This window comes from Rhipicephalus sanguineus, chromosome 8 (genome assembly GCF_013339695.2).
Source record: "Rhipicephalus sanguineus isolate Rsan-2018 chromosome 8, BIME_Rsan_1.4, whole genome shotgun sequence".
Taxonomy (NCBI): Eukaryota; Metazoa; Arthropoda; class Arachnida; order Ixodida; family Ixodidae; genus Rhipicephalus; species Rhipicephalus sanguineus.
In genome coordinates, this window is record NC_051183.1 from 110011450 (window position 1) to 110039182 (window position 27733).

At 49.2% G+C, this 27733-nt stretch overlaps 1 protein-coding gene across 1 annotated transcript in view; it reads right to left on the reverse strand.

Moving 5' to 3' along the window:
* Positions 1 to 1246: 1246 nt before the first annotated feature.
* LOC119403430 (lipase member M) overlaps positions 1247 to 27733 on the reverse strand; it is a 38041-nt gene continuing 11554 nt past the window's right edge. Inside the window, exons 3-9 of the mRNA XM_049418326.1 lie at positions 24107 to 24323; positions 22064 to 22178; positions 17749 to 17899; positions 17268 to 17360; positions 14561 to 14713; positions 3170 to 3241; positions 1247 to 1273 (exon numbers count right to left, since the gene is read on the reverse strand). Of these exons, the coding sequence (XP_049274283.1) occupies positions 1247 to 1273; positions 3170 to 3241; positions 14561 to 14713; positions 17268 to 17360; positions 17749 to 17899; positions 22064 to 22178; positions 24107 to 24323 (828 nt within the window). The remainder of the gene's footprint in view (positions 1274 to 3169; positions 3242 to 14560; positions 14714 to 17267; positions 17361 to 17748; positions 17900 to 22063; positions 22179 to 24106; positions 24324 to 27733) is intronic.

Genomic DNA, 27733 nt, shown 5'->3' on the forward strand with positions numbered 1-27733 from the left:
TATATATATATATATATATATATATTCACCCTGATTACCCCTTAGCCTGCGTGTGAAAATCTGTGTAGGTGTATCTATATTACATATCATTCGGGTATCAGAAGAAATATTCTTTACCTGTCCGTATCTCTTTTTATTCTTCGCCACACCATAATCAAACATGAGAAAGTTCTTTGCCCTGTTGATCTGCAAAGGATAGAACGACACGTAAGCTTATGTATAATCAATATCACCTGCAACAACTGTTGAAAGCGACACTGCTTGCGTCACTACCATCGAACCACTGCGAAACGACGAGCTGGTGCGCATGGTGTTCCTCAGTTATAATGCCGCCCTTCCCTACATCGCATGCATTGAGATAATGTTCGGTTTAGCAGCTGACCTCTCACCAAAGAACCGCTGATGAATCAGTGATGACCACTTCTAAAAATAAATCCTTTTGAAAGTTAGCAGTAGCACTGATAGCTAGGCGAGTTGATAAGGGTTAAGAACGTGCAACACTATATCACAGAAGCCAGAGTAAGCCTCTCAATCTTCACGCAAGCCTCCAGCTCTTTCTCTACCGTGCAAGCCACAGTGATTCGTTATGGTTCAAGTTAGCTTGTGTTTTTGTGTTACGGCAATAATATTTTTAAGGAAAGTAACGCAAAAGCAATCGATTACATTTCTGTAATTGCTCAGTTGTTTTTGTGGGTTCTAATTGACAACTGTAATCAATTACATTTTAAACGAAGTAATTGTAATTATATTCGGTCACTTACCTTCTGTAACGATTACAAGTCTGGTTTCGACACCAGCTGATTGTTGTGGCGCTTTCAGTGCATCTAACGCGTTATTTTATTGGATGGCTGAAGTGTCGGTGTCGGCGGACGATGCCGAACACGTTTAGCGCGTTAGCAAGAGGTTCCGTTTACAATAGAACTAAGAGATGCGTTTGGTTTACCGAGTAAAAGATGAGCAGCGCGAAACATTAATGTGGGCCAAGCCGCTGCTCGACTATGATGATTGCAATTTTTAATCGATGTGCACATGTATGTGAACATGTATGTGTTGCCTCGGACATGAGGCATATGAGGCACTTAGCCCTAATAAATCGCGATTTCTAGCGGGTGAATATGGGTGCAGCATCCTAGATATTTTCCGATTTTTACCAGTGGCACCACTAGGCTATTGTTGCGATTGCGCAGAATAAAGTTAAGCAAACATCAAAAAGTTAAACTTATCATTGCGTCGAGTCTAATGACGCTCACCAGGCCACGGTGGCCGCATTTCGCTAGGGGTGGAAAAAAAACGACCGAAATGGCCGTGTATCAAAAACGAATCTGGAGTCTCCCAGTCCACCACGCATCATATTCGTATGATGATTATGGCGCTTCGGTTCCAGAATGTTTCTGCCGTTTAGGCTGAAACCACCGCAAGCTGCATGCTTTGAACGGCTACTCCTTTCGCCTGGGTGCTCATCTCATAACTTGCGACGCACTCAGGCACTCATTTTCGCATGTTGTGTGTTAAGAAAAACTGTGTGAAAGTAAAGCGACCACCTGGGAAGTTTAGAAGCCTGTCGCGCACACAACCACAGCGATACCAGCGTTCGCATGCCCTCTCATGCGCAGCTGCGCCTCTCGGGAGGGGGGGGGGTTCCATATGAATCTGACGCGGCAGTTTCGTGACCGTAGGAAACATAGATGTGCTCTGGTATGTTCGATAATTAACTACCCACGCGGTACGTGCGATCCTATCTAAACGTCCGGCAAGAGTTGCGAAAATTCCTGTGGTACCCGGCGTGGCACACGTCGAGCGACAGGACCGACTCTTAGCCGGTGGCACAGAGTCACAATCAACTGGAAAAAGACACGTTCCCTTGTCAGTACTTCCCTTGACATGGTGACCTGTTGCTTTCCTATAGAACGGACTTACATGATACTTTATCACGTCTGTATTTCTCACAAAAAAGTTTAGCTGTGGCATATCCCTGCCGAAAAATCTCATACGACACGTATACATGGCACATATCAAATAATCTCGTATGATGATACGAGAACAGTTATGATTCATATTTGGTCATACGAGTTTATTGGATACGAGGCATATGTGTCATATGAGAACTTAGACGAACGGGAAACTCATACATATGTATGCACTTCCCGTTCGTCTACGTGTTTCCTGCGAGCATGAATTTCTTTATTTGCCCCCTGTGCGGTGGTTATACGTATTTCGAGCATGTCCTGTGGGGCTTCGCTCCTGCCGGTCCCCCTTTCACCCGAAAGGAAATGAAGAGACTCATTAAGGCCCGGGACCAGACCTCTCAAATCCTGGCCGTCCAGAGGGCCCGCGCGAGGGCCGTCAGGTTTTACCTGATGGTCCCCGAGTGGGTTTACTCGCGTCTATTGTGGAGGGAATAAGGTTGTTTCACTCACTCACTTCCTCGTTGCATGAACATCAACTACGTAGATCCACTGCCTTTTTGACCACATTGCCTCTCAGTTTGATCCAGTTCGCATTTTCTGCGGTCCTTTTGCGGCTGTTTTTGTAAGTCCGCGTGCTGCACAACATGGTACTTCAAATGCACCATTACTGATTGAGCTGAGATTTATTAACTGTGGCAAAACTACAACAATTGTGAATAGTTCATACATGTATGCTATAAGGTCCTTACCAGTCCTCTATAAGTCTATGACATAAAATTGCTTTGTTAGAAAGAATCTGCTGTGTGCAGGGGCGTAGCCACATTTTTTTCAGGAAAGGTGTTTAACCACATTTTATATCAGTTCGTGCGTGTATGTATATGGGCTGTGTGTGTGTGTGTGTGTGTGTGCGCGTGTGTGTGCGCGCGTGTGTGCGTGTGTGCGCGCGCGTGTGTGTGCGAGTGTGTGTGCGTGCGTGCGTGCGTGCGTGCGTGCGTGCGTGTGTGTGTGTGTGTGTGTGTGTGTGTGTGTGTGTGTGTGTGTGTGTGTGTGTGTGTGTGTGTGTGTGTGTGTGTGTGTGTGTGTGTGTGTGTGTGTGTGTGTGTGTGTGTGTGTACACGCGTGCAATACTTCAAAAGGTCGGCGTGGTCAGAACCAAACTACCCACCACCCCTAGGTTCTTCAATGGTGCAGTGGCAAGAACTACATATACAGCAAAATATCGTATACGATGGGGGTATTGTACAGTTGGCTTTGTTTCTTACCTGCACGAAGTGTCGTAGATTTTGATACGATGTTCCGATAGGATAATGCGACAGCGCTACAGGCAATCTCGTCTGAAAGAAAGAAAACATTTATAGGGACCTAGAACAACAGCCATTTTGCCAAATAATGGCTTTCGTTACAACTGTAGCGAAGCGCTCGAACTTGGTAATGGGTCGTCCTCTCGAACACCTCCTAGTGGGTCGCCCTCTTCGGCTCTTTTAGAAGAGAACGCAACTCGCGCTGAGAGTCGGCCCCGCCTCGACTGTCGCTGTTGAGTATTGTCGCCGCTAATAAACCTCTTTATAATTTGGTGGGGAGTGCTGAGCCTTCACAACAACTTCGGCCCTCGTTCGATGCCCCTGGCTCTTCGATCCCGTACCTTGCCGCCTACCATGTCTCAAGACGCCTCCCAGCAAACGACCCCGCCCGCACCGACATGTCCCGGTGTCCCTCGTATTCGCGACCCTCCAGTCTTCACTGGCGCCGATGGTACGAACGTGGAGGACTGGCTCGCCATTTACGAGCGTGTGAGTGTCCCCAATAAATGGGACGAGGCCGGAAAATTGACTAACCTGGTTTTCTGCGTCGCGGGTGTGGCGGGCCTGTGGTACAACAACCACGCATCCGATTTTACGACGTGGTCCGACTTCAAGACCGCCATTATCAACGTGTTCGGCCGACCTGCCGTTCGTAAGCTCCAGGCCGAACAGCGCTTACGTGAACGCGCTCAGCAGACCGGTGAGTCATTCACCAGTTACATTGAAGACGTCTTAGACTTCTGTAAGAAAGCCGACGCCACCATGTCCGATTCTGACAAGATCAGGCACATCATGAAAGGCATCGACGACGACGCCTTCACCATGCTGCTCGCCAAGAACCCCAGCACAGTGGCAGAGGTCATCACGCTCTGCCAAAGCTATGAAGAGCTGCGCCGGCAGCGATCGATGACCCGTCACTCTCCATCACGCGACGCCGAGCTTGCTGGCTTGTCGACCATACCCGACTACTCCGCGTTGCTCGCAGAGATCAAGACCTTCGTGCGCGAGGAAATCGCGCGCCAGTTCTCTCTGTTGGACTTTGCTCGCCCTCGGTACGCTCAACAGCAGTCGACCACCCTTCTGCCTCCCCTCCGTCGAGCAATTGAGCATGAAATCGCGGAGGTCATGCCCGAGTACCACCAGCACCATCCGGCTCCTGCACCTTTGAGTTACGCCCAAGTTGTCGCAAGACCGCCCCCATCAATCGCTACGGCTGCCCCACACATTTACGCCGAAGCCTCCACTCGACCTCACCCTTTCGAAGCTGATGTACCGGTAGCCTACGCCGACGTCACGCACAGGCCACGACTGCAGCCCACCATGCAGTCCTATCAGTTGCCGCCCCGTCAATCCCGTCCTGCACCATGGGCGGCCCTGCCCCAGCGAACCGATGGCGCACACCTGACAACCGCCCCATATGCTTCGCATGCGGTTACGCCGGCCACGTGGCGCGCTATTGCAATCGCGTGCAGCCGCCTAGAGACGTGTCGCCTGCCACCATCCAGTCGAACCGGCCGTATTACGACCGTATTACATTTGTCTTCTACGCGTCTAAGGGAACATGCAAGCTTTTCATGACATCGCCGCAGCCCCGATGTGCAGCACGCATTACAAGCAGAGTTATAATACGATCCATCGAAACCCGATTTTACGGAATTCCCGGTCCAATGAAGAATTTTCCATTCCCGGGCAAGTGCACCATTGCACTCAATGTTTTCATCTCCTGGAATTAACTCAGCTAACTTGGCACCAAATTCGAGTAAACTGTTTTTCCCGAAATGGGTAGGAAGTAGTCATATCATTTTTACTTCTGACAAAGGCACCTTTTTCATGGAGCATGCGCTCTAACGATATTGAGACTAGCCACCCTAGTCGTGACCATATATTTATTTTTACGAGGGCGCACATGGCGCTCATGCACGGAACAATGGACTCAAAAGTCGGTAGCTTCCTGAGATGGCGCCATGGGCGGCGGTGGTGTATTTTTCCGCAATGATACGCGAGCACTGCAATGCTTTCTTTCCTTATTCCATGCTTGCGTGGCCGATTGCACTCACTGATAATGTCTTTCCAGCTTTCGTGATCGGCCTGCTCGCAAAATCAGTGCATTCGTTTCGCCGTCCTCGAATACTTGAAGCCTGTCATAGCATCACGAGACCATCTACCCTGCTTGCATCGCCCGGACATGGGAGGTTCCTCGTGCGAGCCACCTTCGCGGACCTTTCACTCGCTCAAGCATGCGTTGGCGGCAAATACAATGCCACGATAGCTAATGGGCCTCGGTACATTATAATTTTAGGCTTCCGAATACTGAAAAACCTCTTTCTCGATTTTCCCGATCCCGATCTGACGAAATGATACGAGCGGAGTCATGACTTCGTTAAACCAAGTGTAAACTACCTCGAACGCTGAATACCTTGAAACGAAAAGTTAATGCAGCTTTGCACTAGTCGTGCCAAGCCTGAAGAAATTTCAGAGTTGGCCGCCTTCTTTATTTCTCCTAGTTTTGTCTTTCTTTCTTCCTCTCTCTCTCTTTCTTTTTCTCTTATCTTTTTTATATCTATTTTTGTCTTTATTTGTCTCTATCTTTATCTATTGCTTTCTCCTTTTCGCTGTTTCTATCTTTCTCTTCCTTCTTCTCTCTCTTTCTGTATCTCACTTGCTTCCTGTTTCTTTCTCTATTTCGCTTTCTTTCTCTATTTCTTTCTCCCTTTTCTCTAATTATTTCTCTCTCTCTAGTTACCTCTTTCTCAGTCTTTATATGTGGTGCTCTCCCCTCCTCCTTTTTCTCCTTGGCCCTCTCTCATTTTTCCTCCTCAACCTCACTTCCCTCTCCCACCTCCTGGCTGGATGGATGGATGGATGGATGCTATGAGCGTCCCCTTTATAACGGGGCGGTGACAAGTGTGCCACCAGGCTCGAAAAAAAAAAAAAGAAAACCTTTACTCTCTTTTTCTTTTTTTTTAGCGTTGGCCTAGTGTCTTTACTTCAATTAAAACTATTTTACTCCAGAAGACAAAAAAAAAACCTTAAGTTTTCAGCTTCGTTCTGTGCCCTTTACGGCAGAATGTCCTTATTTTTTTTTTCCCCATTATGGCTTATGCTGAGCGGAGTCGCCACCTGGTGGCTACTTGCCGAAGCGCACCTAGTGTGGATAGCTCCTTTTCTCGCCTGCTAGCCACCTCGTGTTTGCATGTGCACGTACGTCATGCACGTCCTCAAATGGCGCTTTGTTTCCTTATGTTAGCTATAAAGATGTTTATTGGCGGACACTCGGCGAAGATGAACGACAGCGACAGTCAAGGCGGGGCCGACTCTGCGCGAGCTGCGCTCTGTCCGAAGAGGGCAACCCACTAGAAGGGGCCGGAGAGGACGACCCACTTCAGGGTTCGAATAAGCTTCGCCACAATTACTCCAGGTGCGAAAAGGGAGCCGCCTGGCGACCTAACAACTTGTCACAATGAGCGGGTCATGGTACGCCTTGAGGCGCTCCACGTTTACAATGTCGCGCCCTCGACGGCGCATGTCCGAGGATGGATCGGTAGGTTCGATCAGGTAGTTTACAGGGGATGTGCGTTCAACGACACGATAGGGGCCTTCGTATTTGGGCAGTAGTTTTGAAGAGAGGCCAGGTGCAGTGGTAGGGATCGAGAGCCATACGAGCGCTCCAGGGAGGAACGTCGGCTCAGAAGTGATTCTGTCACCGCTAATGCTCCTCTGTCGCTCTTGGTCATGCGTAGTGAAGGTCTTGGCAAGTTCGCGACACTCTTCAACAAGTCGGGCGGTAGCAGAAATCGGCGCACACTCAGACCGATCCGGCTTGCATGGAAGGATTGTATCGATTGTGTGCGAGGGGTGCCTGCCATACAATAAGAAAAAGGGAGAAAAACTAGTGGTGCTCTGAGCGGCGGTATTGTAGGCGTAGGTTACGAAGGGCAGAATGGCATCCCAATTGGTGTGATCGGCGGCGACGTACATGGAGAGCACGTCGCCGAGCGTACGGTTAAAGCGTTCGGTGAGGCCATTCGTCTGCGGGTGGTAAGCAGTAGTTTTGCGGTGAACAACGTTGCACTCCTTTAGAATGGCTTCGACGACTTCTGACAAGAAGACACGGCCTCGATCACTGAGCAGCTCCTGAGGTGGACCGTGACGTAGCATGAATCGGTGGAGCAGGAAGGAGGCCACATCGCGCGCTGTAGCCGCTGGGAGGGCGGCAGTTTCGGCGTATCGCGTGAGGTGGTCTACAGCGACGATGGCCCAGCGGTTACCAGCGGATGTCAGAGGAAGTGGCCCATACAAATCGATGCCAACACGCCCAAACGGCCGGTCAGGGCAAGGTAGAGGTTGCAGACCTGTCGGCGACAGGTGCGTTGAAGTCTTGCGGCGCTGACAATCGATGCAGGAGCGAACGAACTTCTGCACGTAGCGGTACATCCCTCGCCAAAAGTACCGTTGGCGGATGCTGTGGTAAGTTTTCGATACCCCAGAATGCGCACACTGCGGATCAGAGTGGAACGACTCGCATATGTCAGAACGCAGACTTCGGGGTATTACTAGTAGCCATTGGCGGCCGTCGCCGCTGTAGTTGCGTCGGTGGAGGAGGTCGTCGCGAACGGCGAAATGGTGGACTTGACGACGCAACGCGCGAGTGGGTGGTGTTGCTGACGGATCAGTCAGCAAGTCTATCAGTGAGGCAATCCAGCGATCCTTGCGCTGTTCGGTAGCGATGGTGTGAATATCGATGGAAGAAACGGCAAGGGGAGACACTGAGCTGTGGGCACTGTCGTCAGGCAAGGGAGAGCACGACAGGGCGTCGGCCTCAGCATGCTGGCGTCCGTTGCGGTACAGTACGCGGATGTCGTAGTCTTGCAGGCGAAGTGCCCAACGGGCGAGATGGCCTGAGGGATCTTTCAATGACGACAACCAGCACAGCGCATGATGGTCGGTGACGACATCAAATGGGCGACCATACAAATAAGGTCGGAACTTCGTAAGGGCCCAGATGATTGCCAGGCATTCTTTCTCCGTGTCGGTGTAATTGGTCTCGGCTTTAGTAAGCGTGCGACTTGCATATGCCACGACATATTCCGGAAACCCAGGTTTGCGCTGTGCAAGGACAGCGCCGAGGCCCACACCGCTGGCGTCCGTGTGTACCTCTGTAGGGGCCGCAGGGTCGTAGTGGCGTAGTATCGGAGGAGACGTCAACAAACGACGGAGCTTCGCGAAAGCGGCGTCGCACTCTGACGACCACGTATTGAGGGGCCCGTTGCTGCCAAGGAGCTTCGTCAGCGGCGATATAATGGTCGCGAAGTTTCGTATGAAGCGCCGAAAGTAGGAGCATAGTCCTACGAAACTGCGCAGTTCTTTGACGGACGTAGGTTTGGGGAACTCTGTCACGGCCCGAAGCTTGGCTGGATCGGGGAGAATTCCGTCCTTGGATACGACGTAGCCTAGTATTGTCAGCTTCCGTGCTGCAAATCGGCACTTCTTTATGTTCAGTTGTAGCCCGGCGTCGCTCAAACGCGTCAAAACAAGTCGCAGGCGTTGAAGATGCGTGGAGAAGTCCGGGGCGAAAACGACGACGTCGTCGAGGTAGCACAGGCACGTGTGCCATTTCAAGTTGCGCAGAACGGTGTCCATCATGCGCTCAAAGGTCGCGGGCGCATTACACAGCCCAAACGGCATGACGTTGAATTCGTACAAGCCGTCGGGTGTGACAAACGCTGTCTTCGGTCGAGCGTCATCAGCCATGGGGACTTGCCAGTACCCTGAGCGCAAATCGAGCGATGAAAAGAATTCTGCTCCTTGCAGGCTATCAATGGCGTCGTCTATTCGAGGGAGGGGATAAACGTCTTTACGGGTGATCTTATTGAGTCGTCGGTAGTGCACGCAGAACCGCACAGAGCCGTCCTTCTTCGCAACGAGAACGACAGGAGACGCCCATGGGCTGTTTGAGAGTCGAATAACATCGCGGCGAAGCATGTCTTCGACTTGCTCGTTAATTACACGACGCTCTGCAGGAGATACGCGATAGGGACGTTGCCGCAGTGGTGGTTGGGCGCCAGTGTCGATGCAATGCGTGACAGCAGACGTGCGGCCGAGAGAAGTTTGCGCGACATCGAACGAAGAACGAAATTCTTCCAACAGGCACAGAAGCTGGGAACGTTGGACCGACGTAAGGTTGTCAGCAATGGAGGAAGCAAACACGTCAGCGGGTGACGAGTCGGATGTGGTAACAGCACTGAGCGTACGGGAGCTGGCACAGTGCGTGTCACCCGGTGCGTCCATAACTTGTGCGTCTTCGAGGGCTTCCGCTCTGCCGAGACATTCCCCTCGCACCAACGTAACAACGTACGGGGATGGGTTCGTAACGAAAATATCGGTGTCGCCCTGAGTGACTTGCACGGTCGCAAATGGCACCAGCAAACCTTTCCTGGTGAAAACGCGGTCAGAGGGAGAAAGGAGTGCAACGGTGTCGGAGAGACCGGTGCAATAGACGGGGACAGCCGTTGACGAGTTTGCAGGAACTGTTGTGTCGTCTTTGACGAGTACCTTGGTCGCAGCCGATGGACTATTCGCCGGCGTCAAATTGGAGAATGGTGAGAGATCTATTTCGGCTGGTGCGCAACGAATTACGGCATCGTGGCGAGCTAGAAAATCCCAACCCAGGATGACGTCGTGAGAGCATGAAGAAATGATGATGAATTCGACGGCGTACAGAGCGTCCTGAATGATGACACGGGCTGTACACACCGCTGTCGGGTGAATACTTTGGGCGCTGGCTGTACGGAGGGAGAGCCCGGAAAGCGGCGTCGTCACTTTTCGTAGTAGTCGGCTAAATTTAGCGTCCATAACGGATACGGCAGCTCCAGTATCCACAAGGGCTAATGTGCGCACGCCATCTACAAACACGTCTACTACGTTCGATGGGCTTTGCTGAGGGCTTTCGCAGTTCGATAGCGTCGCAGCCCTTGCCTCTTGGACTGCGATGACTAGTTTTCCTGGTCGCGCGCGACCGGACGGGGCCGCATCGGTGACAGTGAGCGGCGTCTTGGGGACGGCGAACGGCGGTTAGATGGAGACGGGCGTGACGTCGGTGACATAGGCGGCGGCGACTCGTAGTATGGGCGGCTGGACTGGCTGGTGACGGTCGATCCGAATCGAGGCGCCTGCATGCGATTGCAATAGCGGGCGACGTGACCGGCGCAACCGCACGCAAAGCAGATGGGGCGGTTGTAGGAAGTGCGCCATCGGCTTGCCGGGCTAGGTGCCATCCATGTCGTAGGACGCGAGGGACGGGGTGGCTGCTGATATGACTGCATGGTGGGCTGCAGTCGTGGCGTATGGACGACGTCGGCGTACGCAGCCGGCACACTCTCTTCGAAGGCCTTGCGACGGCTCCGGCGTAAGTATGTGGGGGAACCACAGGAATCGCTGGAGGCGGCCTGGCGACAACTTGCGCGTAACTGAGCGGCACAGTCGCCCGAGGGGGCTGGTGGTATTCCGGCATGACCTCTGCGATTGCCTGCTCAATAGCCCGGCGTAGGGGAGGCAGCAGTGTGCTCGACGGCTGTTCAACAGGCTGCGGGTGAGCGAAGGCCAGTAGAGAGAACTGGCGGGCAATCTCCTCGCGCACGAAGGACTTGATTTCGGCGAGCAAGACGGAGTGGTCCGAAATGACCGACATGCCTGCGAGGTCGGCGTCGCGTGATGGAGGTCGACGCGTCATCAGCCGCTGCCGGCGCAGCTCCTCATAGCTTTGGCACAGTGTGATGACCTCAGCCACAGTGCTAGGGTTTTTCGCGAGCAACATGGTGAAGGCATCGTCGTCGATGCCTTTCATGACGTTCCGGATCTTGTCAGACTCAGGCATGGTCGCATTGGCTTTCTTGCACAAGTCCAGGACGTCTTCAATGTAACTCGTGAAAGACTCGCCGGACTGCTGGGCTCGTTCACGCAAACGCTGTTCAGCTTGCAGCTTACGAACGGCAGGGCGGCCAAACACGTCGACGATGGCGGTCTTGAAAGCGGACCACGTAGTGAAATCGGAAGCGTGGTTGTTGTACCATAGGCTTGCGACACCCGCGAGGTAGAAAACCAGGTTGCTTAGTTTTCCGGCCTCGTCCCATTTATTGGGTACGCTGACACGCTCGTAAATCGCGAGCCAGTCCTCGACGTCGGTGCCATCTGCGCCGGTGAAAACAGGAGGGTCGCGGATACGGGGGACACCGGGACAAGATGTCGGTGCAGGGGGAGGCGTTTGCTGGGCGGCATCTTGAGTCATGGTAGAGGGCACGGCACGGGATCGCAGCTCCAAGGGCATCGAATGCTGACCGTAGTTGTTTGAAGGGCACAGCACTCTAAACCAAATTATAAAGATGTTTATTGGCGGACACTCGGCGAAGATGAACGACAGCGACAGTCAAGGCGGGGCCGACTCTGCGCGAGCTGCGCTCTGTCCGAAGAGGGCAACCCACTAGAAGGGGCCGGAGAGGACGACCCACTTCAGGGTTCGAATAAGCTTCGCCACATAGCGCACGTTTAACTGCTTTACGCATGCATAACAAGATGTACAGAAGCCTTTGGTCCTGCTCGACGGCATATGCACTGTAATAAGATCAGTGAGTGCGACTTTCGAGAGTGCTGTGTATTGTCGTCGTACCCTCCGTTCGCCAGAATTACTTTATTTAGTGTCCGTGCCGCTTTCTACGTCAAGCACATTGTAAGGTGCCCTTGGCATCGTCCCAATATACTATTAAGCAGTGTGAATGCAGCGTTTTAGCGACTCGGTGGTAAACAAAAAGGAGGCTCTACGCCATGCACTTTCGCGTTGTTCTTAAGCGCATAATTGCGCTAGTGTAGTTTGTTGGTTACGCGATGAGCTTTGGTTGTGTTTAAAAGGCCGTGGTCCCACAACATAGGAATATTTCTATCAAGTCTGACACTTTGCTACCTAAACTGTCCTCTAAAAATGCAGAACACGTAATGACATGGAAGTCATAAAACGGCGTTGTGCGCAATTTGAACTCGGGGCAAAATTTAGGCAGAAACACCCGTGTGCTTAGGTTTAAGAACGCTTTAAGGAACCCAGATTTTTAAAATTAATCCAGACGCCTTACATTTACTTCATGTAATTTTTGCGAAACCTAATCTGTTTTTACATTATCTTCATCGTTTGTGTGATGTTGTTATAGAGTGATCGAAGGCAGCGGTCATTACTCATTTGAAAAAAAATGCTCCTCCCATAAAATAACCGGACTATGTTGCGTCACTGTCAAGCACGTAATCAATCGATGAAAGCTCTGTGCTGAACTGTTATCTACTTTTTTCACTGTTACTGGAGCAAGAACAAGCGCCTACGTGTTAAACACCTCCGTAGCGCTAAAGCTCTGTCAGCCACGTAAATTTCCTGACTAAACTAATCAACTGTCCCATATTTCATGCAGAACTGAATAAGAAAATAAAATGCGTAAGCATATTCGTGCGCGCAGGGATACTCAGCTCATCGCACAGGTATGAGGGCTTTCATTTTTTTGTATCTGTATGAGCAAGAAGTCAATACTTAAGTAGTTCAGTCACGTTAAAGCAGTGCGTAGTAAGCGGAACACAAAGTAGTCACGTACGAATAGAAAAACAGAAATACAGCATATAATAAGAAAGCGCAGACTGCCATCCAGGTCAAGCAACCCTTCCGGTGGCAGATTGCCGTTCTCTTAATAGTAATATTGACGTTGGATGGGCTTCGTGCACGGATTCGGCAAAAAGGAGCGTACATATTCAACGCATTTTATTCGTCGGCAATTGCCTCAATCGCTAAAGCTCTGTCAGTCACGTAGATTTCCAGACTAAACTAACCAACTGTCCCACATTTCATGCAGAACTGAATAAGAACCGCACACAACGAAGCGCCACTGTGTGCATTTGTATACGCGCCACGGACCGCCTATGCACACTGCCGCAGCGACAATGCTACCACCTAGATTACAATCTCGTGCCGAACACTGTGCAAGGCTACGCTATGCGCTGCTAGCGTGGCTGGGTAGCCCAGAGGTTAGGACGCTCGCTTTCTGATCGCGGGTACACGGGTACGAATCGCGCCTCTCCAAGAAACTTTTTTCGCCAAGAATTTCCCTGTTTCTCTTTCTATCTCTTAGTCTCTCTCTCTGTGTAATTAATCTCTCGCCCATCAGAGTTTTTGCATCCCACGTTGGTCAAATCGGCGCACGGTTTCTGGGAGCGCTGTAGAGAATGAAGAAGAGGACGAAGAGAAGGCGTGCCTTTTCATGAAGGTGATCATTTCTGTTCACGCCTCACGGAGCAATGCTTCGCTTAAGGCGAAGCGAGACTTTGATAGTGAATTTCAAAATTTGCCTTTACAGCAGTAGTAATAAAAGCTACGGCTATAAAATTTGCAAGGTAGTTTAAAGGTAGACGCAGGTCACATTGCAGCCTAAAATTAGTTTGAAATTGTGTTTAGTGTTTTTTTAGTTTAGTTTTTTTCTAGTTTTTACACACGTATTTTTGTTAAGATCTGCTGTCTGCATATCATTGCAATATTGCACAAATGTAGCTACTAACGATTCACACAAGTGGAGCCAAAATTGTTAGCGTACAACAAAAATTAGATTTCTTATGTTTTTTATCTTTGTTGATATATCAAAGTTGCCACTTACGAATGTTTTTTTTTTTTACACTAAAAAATACAGACGCACCGAGGCTATTTTTTATACTTCCAGTTAAATAAGTATCGCTAATTCAAATACCTGAGAATTTTCGCTTGCTTACGCCTGATAGTTCCCGAGAATGAAGTACACACGCTCCAAAAATGTTGTTTTGCTAAAACGCAGAGATTACGGACGGGTACACGCACATTCCTGTTACCGATTCATAAGAAAAGGACCAAAAATGATTTTCCAAACCGCGAGTGTCGAAGTGTAGTATAGTTTCTGAAAAATAAAGAAACTCTTCATCAAGTGATTGCAAAATCTTAAAATAAATATATTGATCAAAAGAAGTCTCACAACACATTAAACAGCCCCGCTTTTAAAAGCTATATTTTGTGGGCTAGTAGCACTACTTCAGGCAAGAACGATCCCCAAGCTACACAAATGCCATTGCTGATCTGCATACCTAACAGTTACTTCGCTAATCAAAAAGCTTCTGCATGAAGTTACTGCCGTTTCAACGCCAGCTCCGCAGTGATTACATGTCGCGCTTTTGTCGAGGACGCTTCATGGATTTTGCAAACGATTATGTTCTCTCTCCGTTTCAGTTGACCCTGGGGGTACATTTTATCAGTTGACTACGATAACCACCAAGATATAATGTGCCCGCGTAACGGAGCAGCAGTACCTTGTTCATCTCCTCAGGACTGCTCAAAAGTGTAACGAAGAAGAAGAGGCTGCATGGTTGTCCTTGCAGGACGCCACAAACGAGCTCGGTTACCTCCCTGGGAGCCTCTGGTATGTACAGGTAACCGCTGTTTCCAAGAGGATCCAGAAGAAGCTGCGAAGAAATACGTGATGTCATAACATAAACCTGCAGGTATTGCGTATTGTTCTTGTGGTAGCATCAATACAGCAATAGCCTGCTTAATCAAGCAGATACATCAGTTTTGCCGCGCGAAAAAAGTGATGTCACCACAGGACAGCGAAAACAAGCATAAATACAATTAGCATTCTCAGTGTCCACCTGTTCTTAATGCAAGACAACATTACGGCAGAGAGAATCATAGACATAATATTTAATTTTATTGTTAATCTATGCTAAATAAAGACGATGGATCGCAATGCTTTGTTTCCCTTTTAAAAATTCTCTGAAATCGAAATGGTTCGCTAAGACCATTTGAAGAATACCGATGACGAATTTCAACAAAGTTGTAATACGCGGTAGAAAGACCCATTTAAAAGTACTGAATGTTTACCATTGTTTGGTCATTGTTTTGGCACAATAGTCAATGTAGCGGCAAAAATCTGTTTTCCCAATAAAAAGTCTCTGACTGGTATTATTGTGCACCGAGAGTACCTGTTCTGCTTTTGCATTATTTAGATAATTACACGTAAACTCTCAAATGCGACGCACTACCTTCGCTTCAACGATTTCATCGGGGTGTGGGAGCGAAAATGTTTGAGGCCCGTGTACTTAGATTTAGTTGCACGTTAAGGAACCCCAGGTGGTCGAAATTTCCGGAACGCTCCACTACGGCGTCTCTCATAATCATATCGTAGTTTTGGGACTTTAAGCCCCAGATAATATTATTAATATTCACCGGGGTGTGTACGCCAGGGCATCGTTGAAGGGAAGTAACGCTAGTGGATGTTTATCCTGAAAACTGCTCGTTGGTTTAAAGTGACGTTTTATTACGCTGCTTCAGTGTGAGTAGGTGTCAGTTACCTTTTTTTTCCTCAATCAACCTCACGCCATTTTCACGCCTTTAGCATGAAACTATGACAAACCGTTTATTAATCTACCACATGCTGAACCTTTCACTCATTCAGTGCCTCTGACTCCTTCTTTTGCCCCTCTGTCATTAAGTCCGAGCTGCCTGAAGTTCTTCGTGTGGCATTCTAATGTGTTGCTATCGCATTCATTGCTTCACCCTTGCGGCGAAGCTGTGACTTTTTTTAGCCCCTAGGAATCAGACAACCTTCCCACCTGGGTTGGTTTCGTATTAGAGCATCGTCAATGAAAGAAGCGTCGGAAATGCCACCTGCCGTCACGTACCACATGCTACGTGATTGCAGATGGCAGAAGCAGGGTGTCGTGCATTCGCCGTCATTGCTACTAGTGGTCTAGCTAACACTCCCAGGATTATACGCGCAGAAATACCCAATAAAGTTGACGGGGAAACGACCGCCATCGTATCTCATTTCTTGGAATATGCGATGCGTTATCCAAAGGTTGTAGGTTCGGGCCCTACAGATGGCAAGTGCTTTTATTGTAGCAGCAAATATATGGGCACTCCAGATGTTTATTCTTGCTTTTTGCGGTAGGCCTAGGCGTCGCCGTAATGTTCAGTATAAAGTCAAATAAATGACATCGCCCACAGCGTCGTATTTTTTCAACTGCGAGTGAACTCGTGCGAGCGCTGCCGATGATGGCGGCTCTAGCAGAGGTGAAACGTGCGGGCCTTCTCCGTCGAGCGAAAGGCGTACGAAAGAGTGCCGGAAGCGAGGTTGCATACCTCCAGGAAGAAATTCGCACTTTAATCAGGCTGGCGTCTTCGCTCGCGGCAGCGCACCCGTATCTTTCGAGGCAGTCAGCCCACGGCCTATACCAGGGGTCTCAAACTCACTTCAGCTAGCGGGCCGCCGTCACGAAATTTCGTCCCGCAAGGGCCGGGACTGTAAAGAAGCTAGGAGCGGGGGTGGTGGGGGAGGAGATTAGGAGTGGCTGCTGTTTCTACAAAATTTCAAAAAGGTCAATTTTGAGGGAGATTTTGGCACCCAGATTTCACCAACACATCGATACCGATCTCTAAAATGAGTAAAATCTGAACGATTCTGCAATATAACTCGTCATGATCTCAGAGGATGGCTCACGAAAAAAGTGCGTTGTGCCAGTCAAACTTTTGTAGCTCATGAACGTACTCAATAACAAAATTTAAAAAAAATGTTTGATGATGGCAGTCATATGGGGGGCAGGCCGCGTGTTTGAAACCATTAGCCTAGCTTTGTCCGCATTGCCTTATCGCTATTTTGTTCTTTTAACACCGCAGAGTTGAAGCCATAGACAACGCGAAAGTAGCTTCGTTCGCTGTAGCTGTCGCGTTTACTTACGCCAGCGTTTTGTTTGACTTAGCCAAGTCTCACGCAGAAGGAGTGAGTTCCTAGCCTTACTTCGTATGACATACTAGTTTGTTATTATCACATTGACTGCCTAGCCCTCGCAGCGAAACGGACTTTCTGCAATAGCCTCCTGTGCGAAGAATGGCTCGCATAAATTGTAGTGTACGATACTTCACCAACATGAACCTCAACACAATCCCTCTTATCAGTTCGTAAACAGTCATCGAGTGAGATGACAGGAGTAAGAGGTGCACAATCATTCTAGCACTTACAGACAGTGGATCAAAGACTGCTATGATCTCAGGAAAAGGAAATTCAATGTAAGTTATATTCGCCACTGGACCGTAGGCTAAAAGTAGGTCAACCTGCAAGAAAAAGCGCGATACAATTATATTTCAAATTTTTAGATATCTATAACAGGCGCTTAAATTAAGCGAACATGAATATATTAAAAGATTTCACTTTGTTAAATAGCATCATATTCGAAATAATCGTTAGCACTAATCATTGCATACAATATTTCAGCAGTTACGCGTACAAGCATTTTTTCTCAGTCGGGCATACATCGCCTTCGCACTGGCAATAATAAATGCAGACGATTCCAAAAGCAGGAAAGTGCGGGCGGGGAAGAATCCTAAACAGTCGAAAGCTTATCGCTAATGTTGGCCATCTTCCCTCACTTTGTGCTTTGCGCAAGCTGGTTATATTACATATGGTCCTTAAGGCACGACGACGCTCTTGCCGACAACGTACCTTCTCGTTGTACTCCGACCTCGTAGAAAGCAGTACGACGCTCGCAGTCACGCCTTGAGAATATGCGAGAAGGGTCACTCTGCTGGCGCCGGTGACATTCAGTACAAGGTCAATGACGGCGGCAATATCGTAGCGACCGATTTCGTCGAAGCTGAGGCATGGGTGCAATGAAAAACACAAGTGATCGATGTCGTTGATAAAAGTTCAAAACTCTGATTTTTTTTTTACATTTCCTTCTAATAAATATGCCAAAACGACGCTAGGTGGCTGTGGAGTGCACGCGTGCTTCACATGGGCTCCCGCTTCTTAACTAGCACCACGGCTCACACCAACTTCATTTTGGCATCGGCGTAAGAGACAAGATGAGCGGAATCGGCTGACACTACTCACCACCAAATGAGTGTCCCATTTTCTGATTTTCGCGAAGCCACATGCTCGCCTGGCTAAACGTAACGTCGAACGCAAGCCCATCGGGAAGCGTGCTGTTAGAGCGCTGCGCGTGCTTGCGACGGTCGAGCGCTCCTGTGAGCTTTGCACCGGCTCCTGGCCATGTGACCACCGGCTGCCAAGATGAGTTTATCAGCAGCAAAGGAAATCAAAACGCCTGTTGACCAGCTGGACGATATGAACACCATGCATATGGACGCAACCGAAATACGGATCGTAGAGGTTACCTGGAGGAATGACGCAAGCAGCGCTTGAACAATTGAACATGAAAGCGTTTGGATAACGGGAGATGGGAAGAGGCAAGAACGACGCCGTGGATAACACGATGCCAGAAGGAAAGCCAAGCAAGGAACAAACGTCACCGCAGCAACCCCAACCACAACGTCGCAAGCCTGTGATGCCGCCCCTACCATTTGACAACTAGCAACGTCGTATAACGCACACAAGAAATCCTCGAGCTAGCAAAGTGGAACAACAACGCATGCACGCAATCAGAGAGCCAGCGCCCTCTCTCAGCAAGACTTCGGCGAGAAATTGTTCGTGCAAGTGCACCGACTAGAAAACCTGATTACAGCAAACACGGCCGAATAGGAAGACGCCAAAAAGTTCGAAAGCATCACCAGCATACAACTTGGAGGCACTTTTTTCACCATGAAAGGCAACACGAGAAACCAGGACGACGTATACTGCCGTGTCATATGCGGACTCCTTCCCGGCATGAGCGAAGAACTGAAGGCAGGCCTCCGCGCACCGGCACCGTGCACAATTTTCCGCGCCCTCATGCTCGGAGCAATCGTCTGCGGCGGTGATCGTTTAGGGGCGAAGCTCCTTAAGGTCGAGGCTTCTCTGCTGTTGCATCGTAGGCAGCCGCTAGTACTCGGAGCGCCCACTAGATGGCTCTGCGGCGCTCGCTCTCGTATACTCCGACGCGTGCTCTTGTTGGATAACAGCCCGCTAGAGAGCCACAACTGTAAACCGCGTTCGCTCTCGGCGCGCTTCCTCTCTTTCGACAGGTTGACCCTCCTCCGGGCGCCAGCTTGAATCGCATAGCGCGCCACCTATAGTTCGTGGGCATTGCGAATACCAGACAGGAAATCGCACAAGACTGTCATCGTTGCGAGCGTGTACAGCCCGCCAAAAACCAACTGCCAGACTTCGACCTCTTGGAGCGAGAACTGAGGAAACGCACCGATAGTCATAAATTCCTTATAACGGGCGACTTCAACGTCTCTCACGCGGCTTGGGGCTACCTTACCACCACAAAGAAAGGCGCCCGAGTAGACGACACTGCTCAGCAGTACAGACTAACTGTGTGGAACGATCCACTCCAGACAACAAGAGTAGAGAATAGTGACTCCAGAGACCCAAACCCAGATCTCACGGCAACGCTAAACGTGCGCTCGGCAGAGTGGAGCCGTCTCCCAGAAACCCTAAGAGCGACCACCACATCGTCCAATTAACCGTAGCTCACACTCGGAAGCCCGCCAGAACAGGCACAGCATAAATAACCGAGTGTAAATTATTCAGAGATGATATAAATATTGACATCACCATCGAGAACGTTGATGACTGGATGAAGAAGGTCCTCGACACGGCGCAACGTCACACCAAGAGAATCCAGCTGAATGAGGAAGCGCCAGCCGTTTACACGCACCTCCTCCATCTCAGGGAACACAGATCTCTTAGGAGATCGAAGAGACAGAGCTAAACAGGCAAGTCAGGAAGAGGATCGCCCTGCTCACCGAATACGCGCACGAATATACAGAGAAGTTAGGACGACAGAACTGGCATGCATTCTGTGGCGTGCTACAGGGAGCTTTAAGCACTGTGAAAACGTGGCACATTTTTGGTGGTAGAAGGACGCAGCAGCAGCCGAGAAGCTCTGCATGCTCGTACAAAACTACGCTGGACCAGAGGAGAACCTCCTACGAGAGGTTCAGGAGAAGCTGTGTGGAAACCCTACCATAACAGTCACGGCACACGACAGAGCCTGCGGCGCAAACCAAACCCTGAACTTGACAAAACTATTACGCAGACCCTGCGCAGCACTATCTACACTCACCAGAAACACCAGCCCAGGCAAGGATAGCATTATCAAGAAGCATCTCCGGAACCTTCCGCAGCAGGCCACCGAAACACTCCTCCAGTGTTTCAATGAATGTTGAGAACGGAGAAATATCGGCTACCTGGAAACACTCAGAGATCACCATGATCCCCGAACCTAACACGCCTATCAGCATCGAGAACGTACGCCCCATATCCCTTACATCGTGTGTGGGGAAATTATTCGAGCACAGGGTACACAACCGGCTTACTCCCTACCTCGAAGACAGGGCATATTTTCCCAACACAATGTTCGGATTCAGGCAACAAGTATCAACGCAATACATCTTCTACCCAAGGAAGACCTTATCGATCACTCTGGCACCAGAATCAAATCTTCAGTTGTAGCCATCGATATAAAGGGAGCTTTGGACGTCAGTCACGTTTTTACCCTCTGCAATCTGGAACATCTGGTCTCGGATATACACTACGTCAGGAATTCAGGAATTCTCTCATGCACCGCAAGGCCAAAGTGGGAATATACAACCTGCGCAGCTACACTTTCCCACTACCGAGCAGAATTACGTTGCAGGGTTCGGTCCTACAGCCGTTGTTCTTCAACGTTTCCTCAATCAAACTACCTAGCCTCCTCGAAAGTCTGCCAGACCTACGACATGCTTTTTACGCAGACAATGTCACGTTAGGGACAAGGGCCTCAAATACCGGAACTCCAGAAATACGCCTACAAGAAGGGATAGATACCATCGAAAGATTCTTGCGAAAATGCGGGCTCTCATGCGCTTCCGGGAAGTCGGAACTTCTCATCCTGAAATCCAGAACGAGAGGACAGCCAGCCGACTACAATGAAGCCGACCCCTGCGTCCCCCTCAGGAGAGCCCATCCCGAAAATGGAATCTTTGCGAGTGCCGGGGCTCCACATCCACAAAGATGGGTCCGGGGTGGCCATACTCCCTCGACCACAGCACACGTTATTGTAGCTAACACATCTCGTCAGGAGAATCGCACGCCGCAGAAGCGGACTTAAAAAACAAGACACGCTACGTGTGATGACAGCTGTCCTCAGCAGTCGGAAAACTTAAGGCACTCCCTATCACGCGCTGACGAATGCAGAGGTAAATGTCAACATCACAATACGTAAGGCCAATACATTCGCTTTGGGGCTAGCATTCCCGGCTTCCACGGCGACACTTCTCAAGATGGGCGTACACAACACCTGACATGAATTAGCCGAAACGCACAACGCTATTCAACTAGAACGGCTAAAGCTCTCGCCCACTGGGAGATCAGTGATTCAACGGCTGAACTACGGCAATACTTTTGTAGGCGACACAGACACGGAGCGAAAAGAACGAATTCCGCCAAACATCTGCGATTCTTTGTGCATTGCAGAAATCCCACGCAACAAGCAACCACGCAACACCAGGGAAGAAGACAAACCCGAGTGAACGTTCTACGGCGAAAGCACAGCCATGATTCATTCGGACGCCAGATATACAGATGCAACCATATATTCAAATAGAAACGCCTACGCTTTGAGCGTCGTAGCCAAAGCTTGTTATTTTCGGGCTGCTACTCTCTGAATACAATTTATTCGACATCGTTTGAATGAACAGCGACCACATTTCAAGCGTACCCATTAAAACTAAGACACAATTGAATTGGGTATGTAATTCTGATCATACTGAGTTATTAAATATAATGCATTTACATAATGCATGGCATGCATAATGCAATATAATGCATTGTTATTTTGGAAGATACGAACGTTCGACATGACTAAATGTCTTAGGGCAGTGTGCCTTGCCTCCACTGCCAGTAGCGGTCGTCTTTTTGACGCAGTTTCTCGTGGCGAGAGCGGAATGCAATCTCCCGAGTGTTCATGGCCCATACGTCGTAGCCACGTTGAGCCAAAAGGAAGCCTGCATAGTATGACAACAAACACGTTATCAACACAGTCAGCCTTTGAAATGTTTTAGCTCATGACAGCCCCCGAAAATATACAGAAAACTTCAAGGGCGTTTACCTGACGATATTTAAACGTGTCAGGATATCTAATAACTGTTTCCCCGTTATTCTTTGGGATCTGAATGCACATAATTGTAGATTGTCCTAGTTTTTAATAGAAAAAATTCCTGCAGGCGTACCCAGTTTCATATTTATTATTAGAGATCTCTTAACGTCCGTGATCGAATCAATATGATCAGTAATACCATCCGGTGTATATACCATACATTCAAAATCTCATTGCAAAGTTTCATTGCCAGCAAATACATTGAAGTTTATGGCAAATATGAAGAGCAACGTATTGTTTAAAATAAATAACACATGCCTAGTGTCGAGGCGATCACGGAGGCGATCACGAGAGCACCCAGACGTAGAGGGATGGATAGATAGATAGATAGATAGATAGATAGATAGATAGATAGATAGATAGATAGATAGATAGATAGATAGATAGATAGATAGATAGATAGATAGATAGATAGATAGAAACGCTCAAAGTGCCTTTGGTGTGCTAAGAAATGTTTCGCATTTAAAACTGACAACAGAGCTCCAAGATGAGTACAGACTTCACGTCGGAGTATAGGTAAAGATACCCTTTGGGCGTCAGTGTAGTCGACGTATCTGGTATGCTCACGATCCATCCCGTAACCAGAAAGGGACGGGGGCGGAAAACGGGAAAGCTCTAACAGTCATCCTCCCTTTCTGTCTGCCCCCCCCCCCCCCCCCTTTCTGACTACGAGATTTATTGTGAGGTTGAGCTTGATCGTCGACGTCACGGACGCACCAAGCGGATCTTATGGTCTGATAGGAGTTCCCCCCCTCCCCAGCCCTTCCAAATAGTTGCCTCCTCAAACAGGTACTTTCCTCCAAATAGGTGCTTTCCTCAAAGAGTAAAGACCTCCAGCGAGTGCTCCCCTCCATCTCCACCCCCCCTCCCCTCCCACCAAACCGAATAAGATTTCTCGTTGCGGGCCTGCCCACGATATCTACATGACTATACAAAATGCACAAAGAAGACTGTTCAAATCGCAACGCTTTGTTGAAAGCAATAAAAAATCGGCATGGGCCACTAATCGGCTACTGCTCCCTGAATGAGTAGGATCTGCCCATTTTTTTTTAATGTGACATAGACTTCTCCTTGCGCCATAATGTTTTGTGTGTATATGTGCATCAGATGTGCGTCGTTGCACCGGTGTTATCTGTGAAGTGAAGCAGTGGCTTGTGGAATCTGTGATCCAGTGGTCTTAACTGGTCGTGTCAGCCTCAGGAAGGCCGGCTTGGCAGGAAGCGCAGGAAGAGTTCAGACTATGACATTCAGACTATGACCTTCAGTATCTATGACATTGCGAGCCTGCAGCATCGGGGAGGACCGCAGCTTTGGCTCAGCCTTTCGAGAGTGTTCCATGGCTAGGCCGCGCAAAGTTAGGATTCCCGAACAGCAGCATGCATAAGACGAGCGGTGTCGGCAACAGCAATGGCAGTACGCGTAGAAAACGCATGCACCTTACGCTGGACCGCACTCGTTTTCCGCGTGAAAAATCAGCCTGGCGGCCCATGTCACTGCGACAACGTATTGTGAGTCCTGCTTCGGTCGAGCAATGGGAGTTAACACTCGCGAAGAGCGGCATGAGCCAAACGGAACACTGCACTTATCTTGCTGTCGGTCACTTCATGTGGTGCATTGTTGAATTGGTCAAGGCTTTGTTGCACTGGTCACTCTTATCAGGTGGCACCACAACTTCGCTGGCCAACCACCTTCACGACATAGATTGATGTCCATGTTTGTTATTATTTTTACAATGTCTTACAAACGCTTCAATTACGCAAAGAATTGTTCGCTTACCTGCGCTCTGTGAGGGGTAGTTAAGGAACCAGACACCCGATTCCGACAATATAGGCGGCACCAGAATAATCGGGTTGCAATTGGTGCTGTTTTTTGTTGATACGCTGGTATTGTCCTGAGCCAAGAGGCCCACCCTGTCGATTTCTAAGATGTAACCGTCGTCCGTCGTAGCCTCAGTCGTCTCACAGGAAAATCCGAAAAATCTTATTAACTCGCACTGAAAAGACGGAAACCAGGAAATAGTTCAGTGATAATCTCAAGAATTTTTTTTGCATAGAATGATGCGATGTACCTAAAGAAGCCAAGGTTTCGCCACAAGGGCAAAGGAATGAACACAATAGCCACAAACTAAAACGTTATACACGATGAGTCTAGTTGATAACGTCTTTAGGATCCAACCTCGAGTAAGGAAACACGCCCGCTGCAGCGAGCGAAGCCACCTTCGTGTAATCTATCGCTTAGTCTTAGACTGAACGCTAATACCAGAGCGCGCCCCAAGGTATGCGCTATCTGCTAATCCGTGTGAACACAGGGCGTGAGCTACCGCGCTCGGCCGTTCAAAGAACGCAGTTTCTACCGCAGCTACGCAGCCCCCTCTCGGAACACCCCATATGGCTTTGGAGCGATGGAAGAGGTCCAGCGCGTTTCCTTTCCGCTTGATCCGCCGTCGTCGGCTGCTCTCACACGTACAACATACGGCTCGCGCGTTTCGTCTTCCCTTGAGCCACGATTGTCGGCAGCCCTCGTATCTGTACTTGCACATGGAACAATCTACGTGTGGACGGTGTTATCAACTGGGACTTAATACGACACCTCACGGCGACGCCGACGGGAGAATTGTGCCTGGGGTGTCCATACAACTGCTATCGCGCTAGAACTGATTAAAATCCGATTTAAGGTAACGTATAGCGATTGTGAACGTGCGCAACAGCAATTGATTGTTGCTCACGATGAGGCCCAGTGACTGTCGATTGTAAATGGGCAGGGTTCAAAGTGCAAGTTTGTTGCATGTTTAAAATTTTACTCTTAAACGTTTTTTTTTTCTCTTAAACGCCAAAGTTTACACGAGAAAACTCCTATTGTGCTTTTGTAACCCTTTACGCAGTGCTAAACTTCCTATGCTTATCGGCTGAAATATATGTTGTAATATAATAATAATAATAATAATAATAATAATCTTATTATTATTATTATTATTATTATTATTATTATTATTATTATTATTATTATTATTATTATTATTATTATTATTATTATTATTAAAAAATTCTGCAGATTCCATGTACCGTGGGAATCGATGTTATGCGAAGGATGCGCGGTATGGTGAGTGTGGCGTAATTTTTCACATTGAGCGAAACGTTACGGAATGACGCTAGATAAACGTATTAGAGGTATACGCACACTCATATGTTCAAGAGTCGCATATGTATTATATAACCAGTTGTTTACAGTTGCGTAACGATACCAGCAGCAACATGTATGTTACCAACCAGACGCGGTAAGCTGATATGTAGTGCTTAAATTCTTCAATAGTAGATAGCTCGAATCCCAACAGGACAAAGAAGGAACACATGCACAGGACAGGCGTTACTCGCAAGTAAGCTTCATTCAGCAAAGCCGAGTGGCACGCGCAGGCGCACTGCACACGCACTACAGTCCCAGTTGCAGTTTTAATGTTTATACTTGTCTGTTATGGCGGAGAACGCACGCACGTTTCACGAACCCGTGTGTGTGTGTGGAAGGGGTTCTTGACAGTTCTTGAACAAGGTCATCATCCCCGTGATCAGTGTGCACCAGCAGCTGGACCGGACTTCTTAATCGGATCCGTTCATGATCGCGGCTACGAGAAGTCTAAGTGAAGCGCGAGTCTAAGTGAAGCGCGGTATAGTGCAGCTGGTGGAAATCCTGGATGCCTCTTACGATGCAATTATCTATGATGCCTCCTGTCATGGAAGCGGCGGCGAGGTCTTTTGATGCCCTATCCACATCCAAGCCGTCTTTCACGCAGTATAAGGACCAAGCTTTGTTGGGTCTTGATAAATCAATGTTCAAGTCACCGGTATTGATGAGATGCCTGGTTCTCTCAGCAGATTTATTGTAGGAAGCATTGACCCCGATTTATGCGTAATACACGTGGTCCACGTTGCGGACCACGTGGACGAGTGGATGGTAGTTGAGCGTCTTCCAGGGGTGTTCTGACTTCAGCTTCCTCACTTTCCTTGCGTCCGCCGCTTTGGTGTAGTGGTCACGGAGTAAGATAGACAGGAGCGCCGACTCCGCTCGTCTGGAAGGGACACATTTTGCAACGCCACTTGATGCTTCGCGGCGTGTTTGTCAGATGGCGCTACGAATGGAGAAAATCGAGAGTCACTGTATATGCTACCTTTAGGTAGCAGTGTAGCGCATAGGTCTGGCTAGCAACCACAGCTATGCGGTGAAGTCGCACTCCATTTTTGCAGGCGACATGCCTACCGCGTCGCCGATAAACATGTCTCGCGTGTCGAAGGCCGGCGAGAAACATTGGCTGTCGATGACTAGTGCTAATTGAGTGAGCTGCAGCGGCGGCGTCGAGAAATACAAAAATTGGCCCGAGCGTCAGCTTCTCCGCAATGCATGGTTGCTAGCGGCGTTGGAAAACAGATGCGCAACTCTGCTACCTAAAGGTAGCATATACAGTAACTCTAAGAAAATCGGCGTAGGAGAGACGCCGTCCTCGAGCAGAGCCACAGGCGGGGACTACGTCAGCCGTTGCCATAGCAGCGGCGCGGACGCGTGCTTGGCCGCGTTCGCGGGTCTGCATGCCTATCTGTGTTGTCGTTTGCTCCGCGCATGCTGCACGCCTGCTACGAATTCTTTTCTGTAGAGCGCATAGCTTTTGTCGCAGATGGGGCCACGAAGAGCGAAATCTTCTCTCGCCCTTTGCCGTAACCACATTTACAGCCAGGAACAAAACTCTTCATTGCCTCCTGTCCGGTTGCTGCATGTTGTTATATGCCAGGGCTCCCAATCCAAACTTCCTTACTTCGGCAAGGCATTCAAGCTGGTAGAACATCTGACGCAAGTGGTGTCGACATCGATAGACTGTCTGATGCAACCAACGTCAACACCAGCGAGGTGCCATGCAACCCCCGGCAACTCCTGCGATGCGTCTGACGCACCGACGGAAATTTCTCACGCAGCGTGCGGCAAGCCCTCTCATCCAAGGATCCGATTCCAGCCAGCGACCAACGGCGGTTCCTGATTGGAGGCTTCGAACTACTGGCTGATGCAAGGAATCGGCCAGGGTTATAAAAGAACCAAGCTGCGCGGAGAGGGGGACAGCGGACGAAAAAATCCCGGGTCGTCGTCGCACCTGAGTGCAAGCCCCATAAGCTGTCGGCCCCAGTGCCGAATATGTAACACCTCTGTTTATAGGTATATAAATTTACCTTAACTCACCCTCGCCTTGTCCGCTCCGTCTATCAGCTCTGCGCGATGCAGCCGCAAGCTGAGACACCCGATACCCAACAATGTCTTCACACACAAGTACCAAACACCTTGTTTTTTCGAGTATGAAGAAGCACACTGCAGACACGCTAAACAAAGGATGTAACACGAAAATGTCCAACCAACACTACCGCGCAGGCG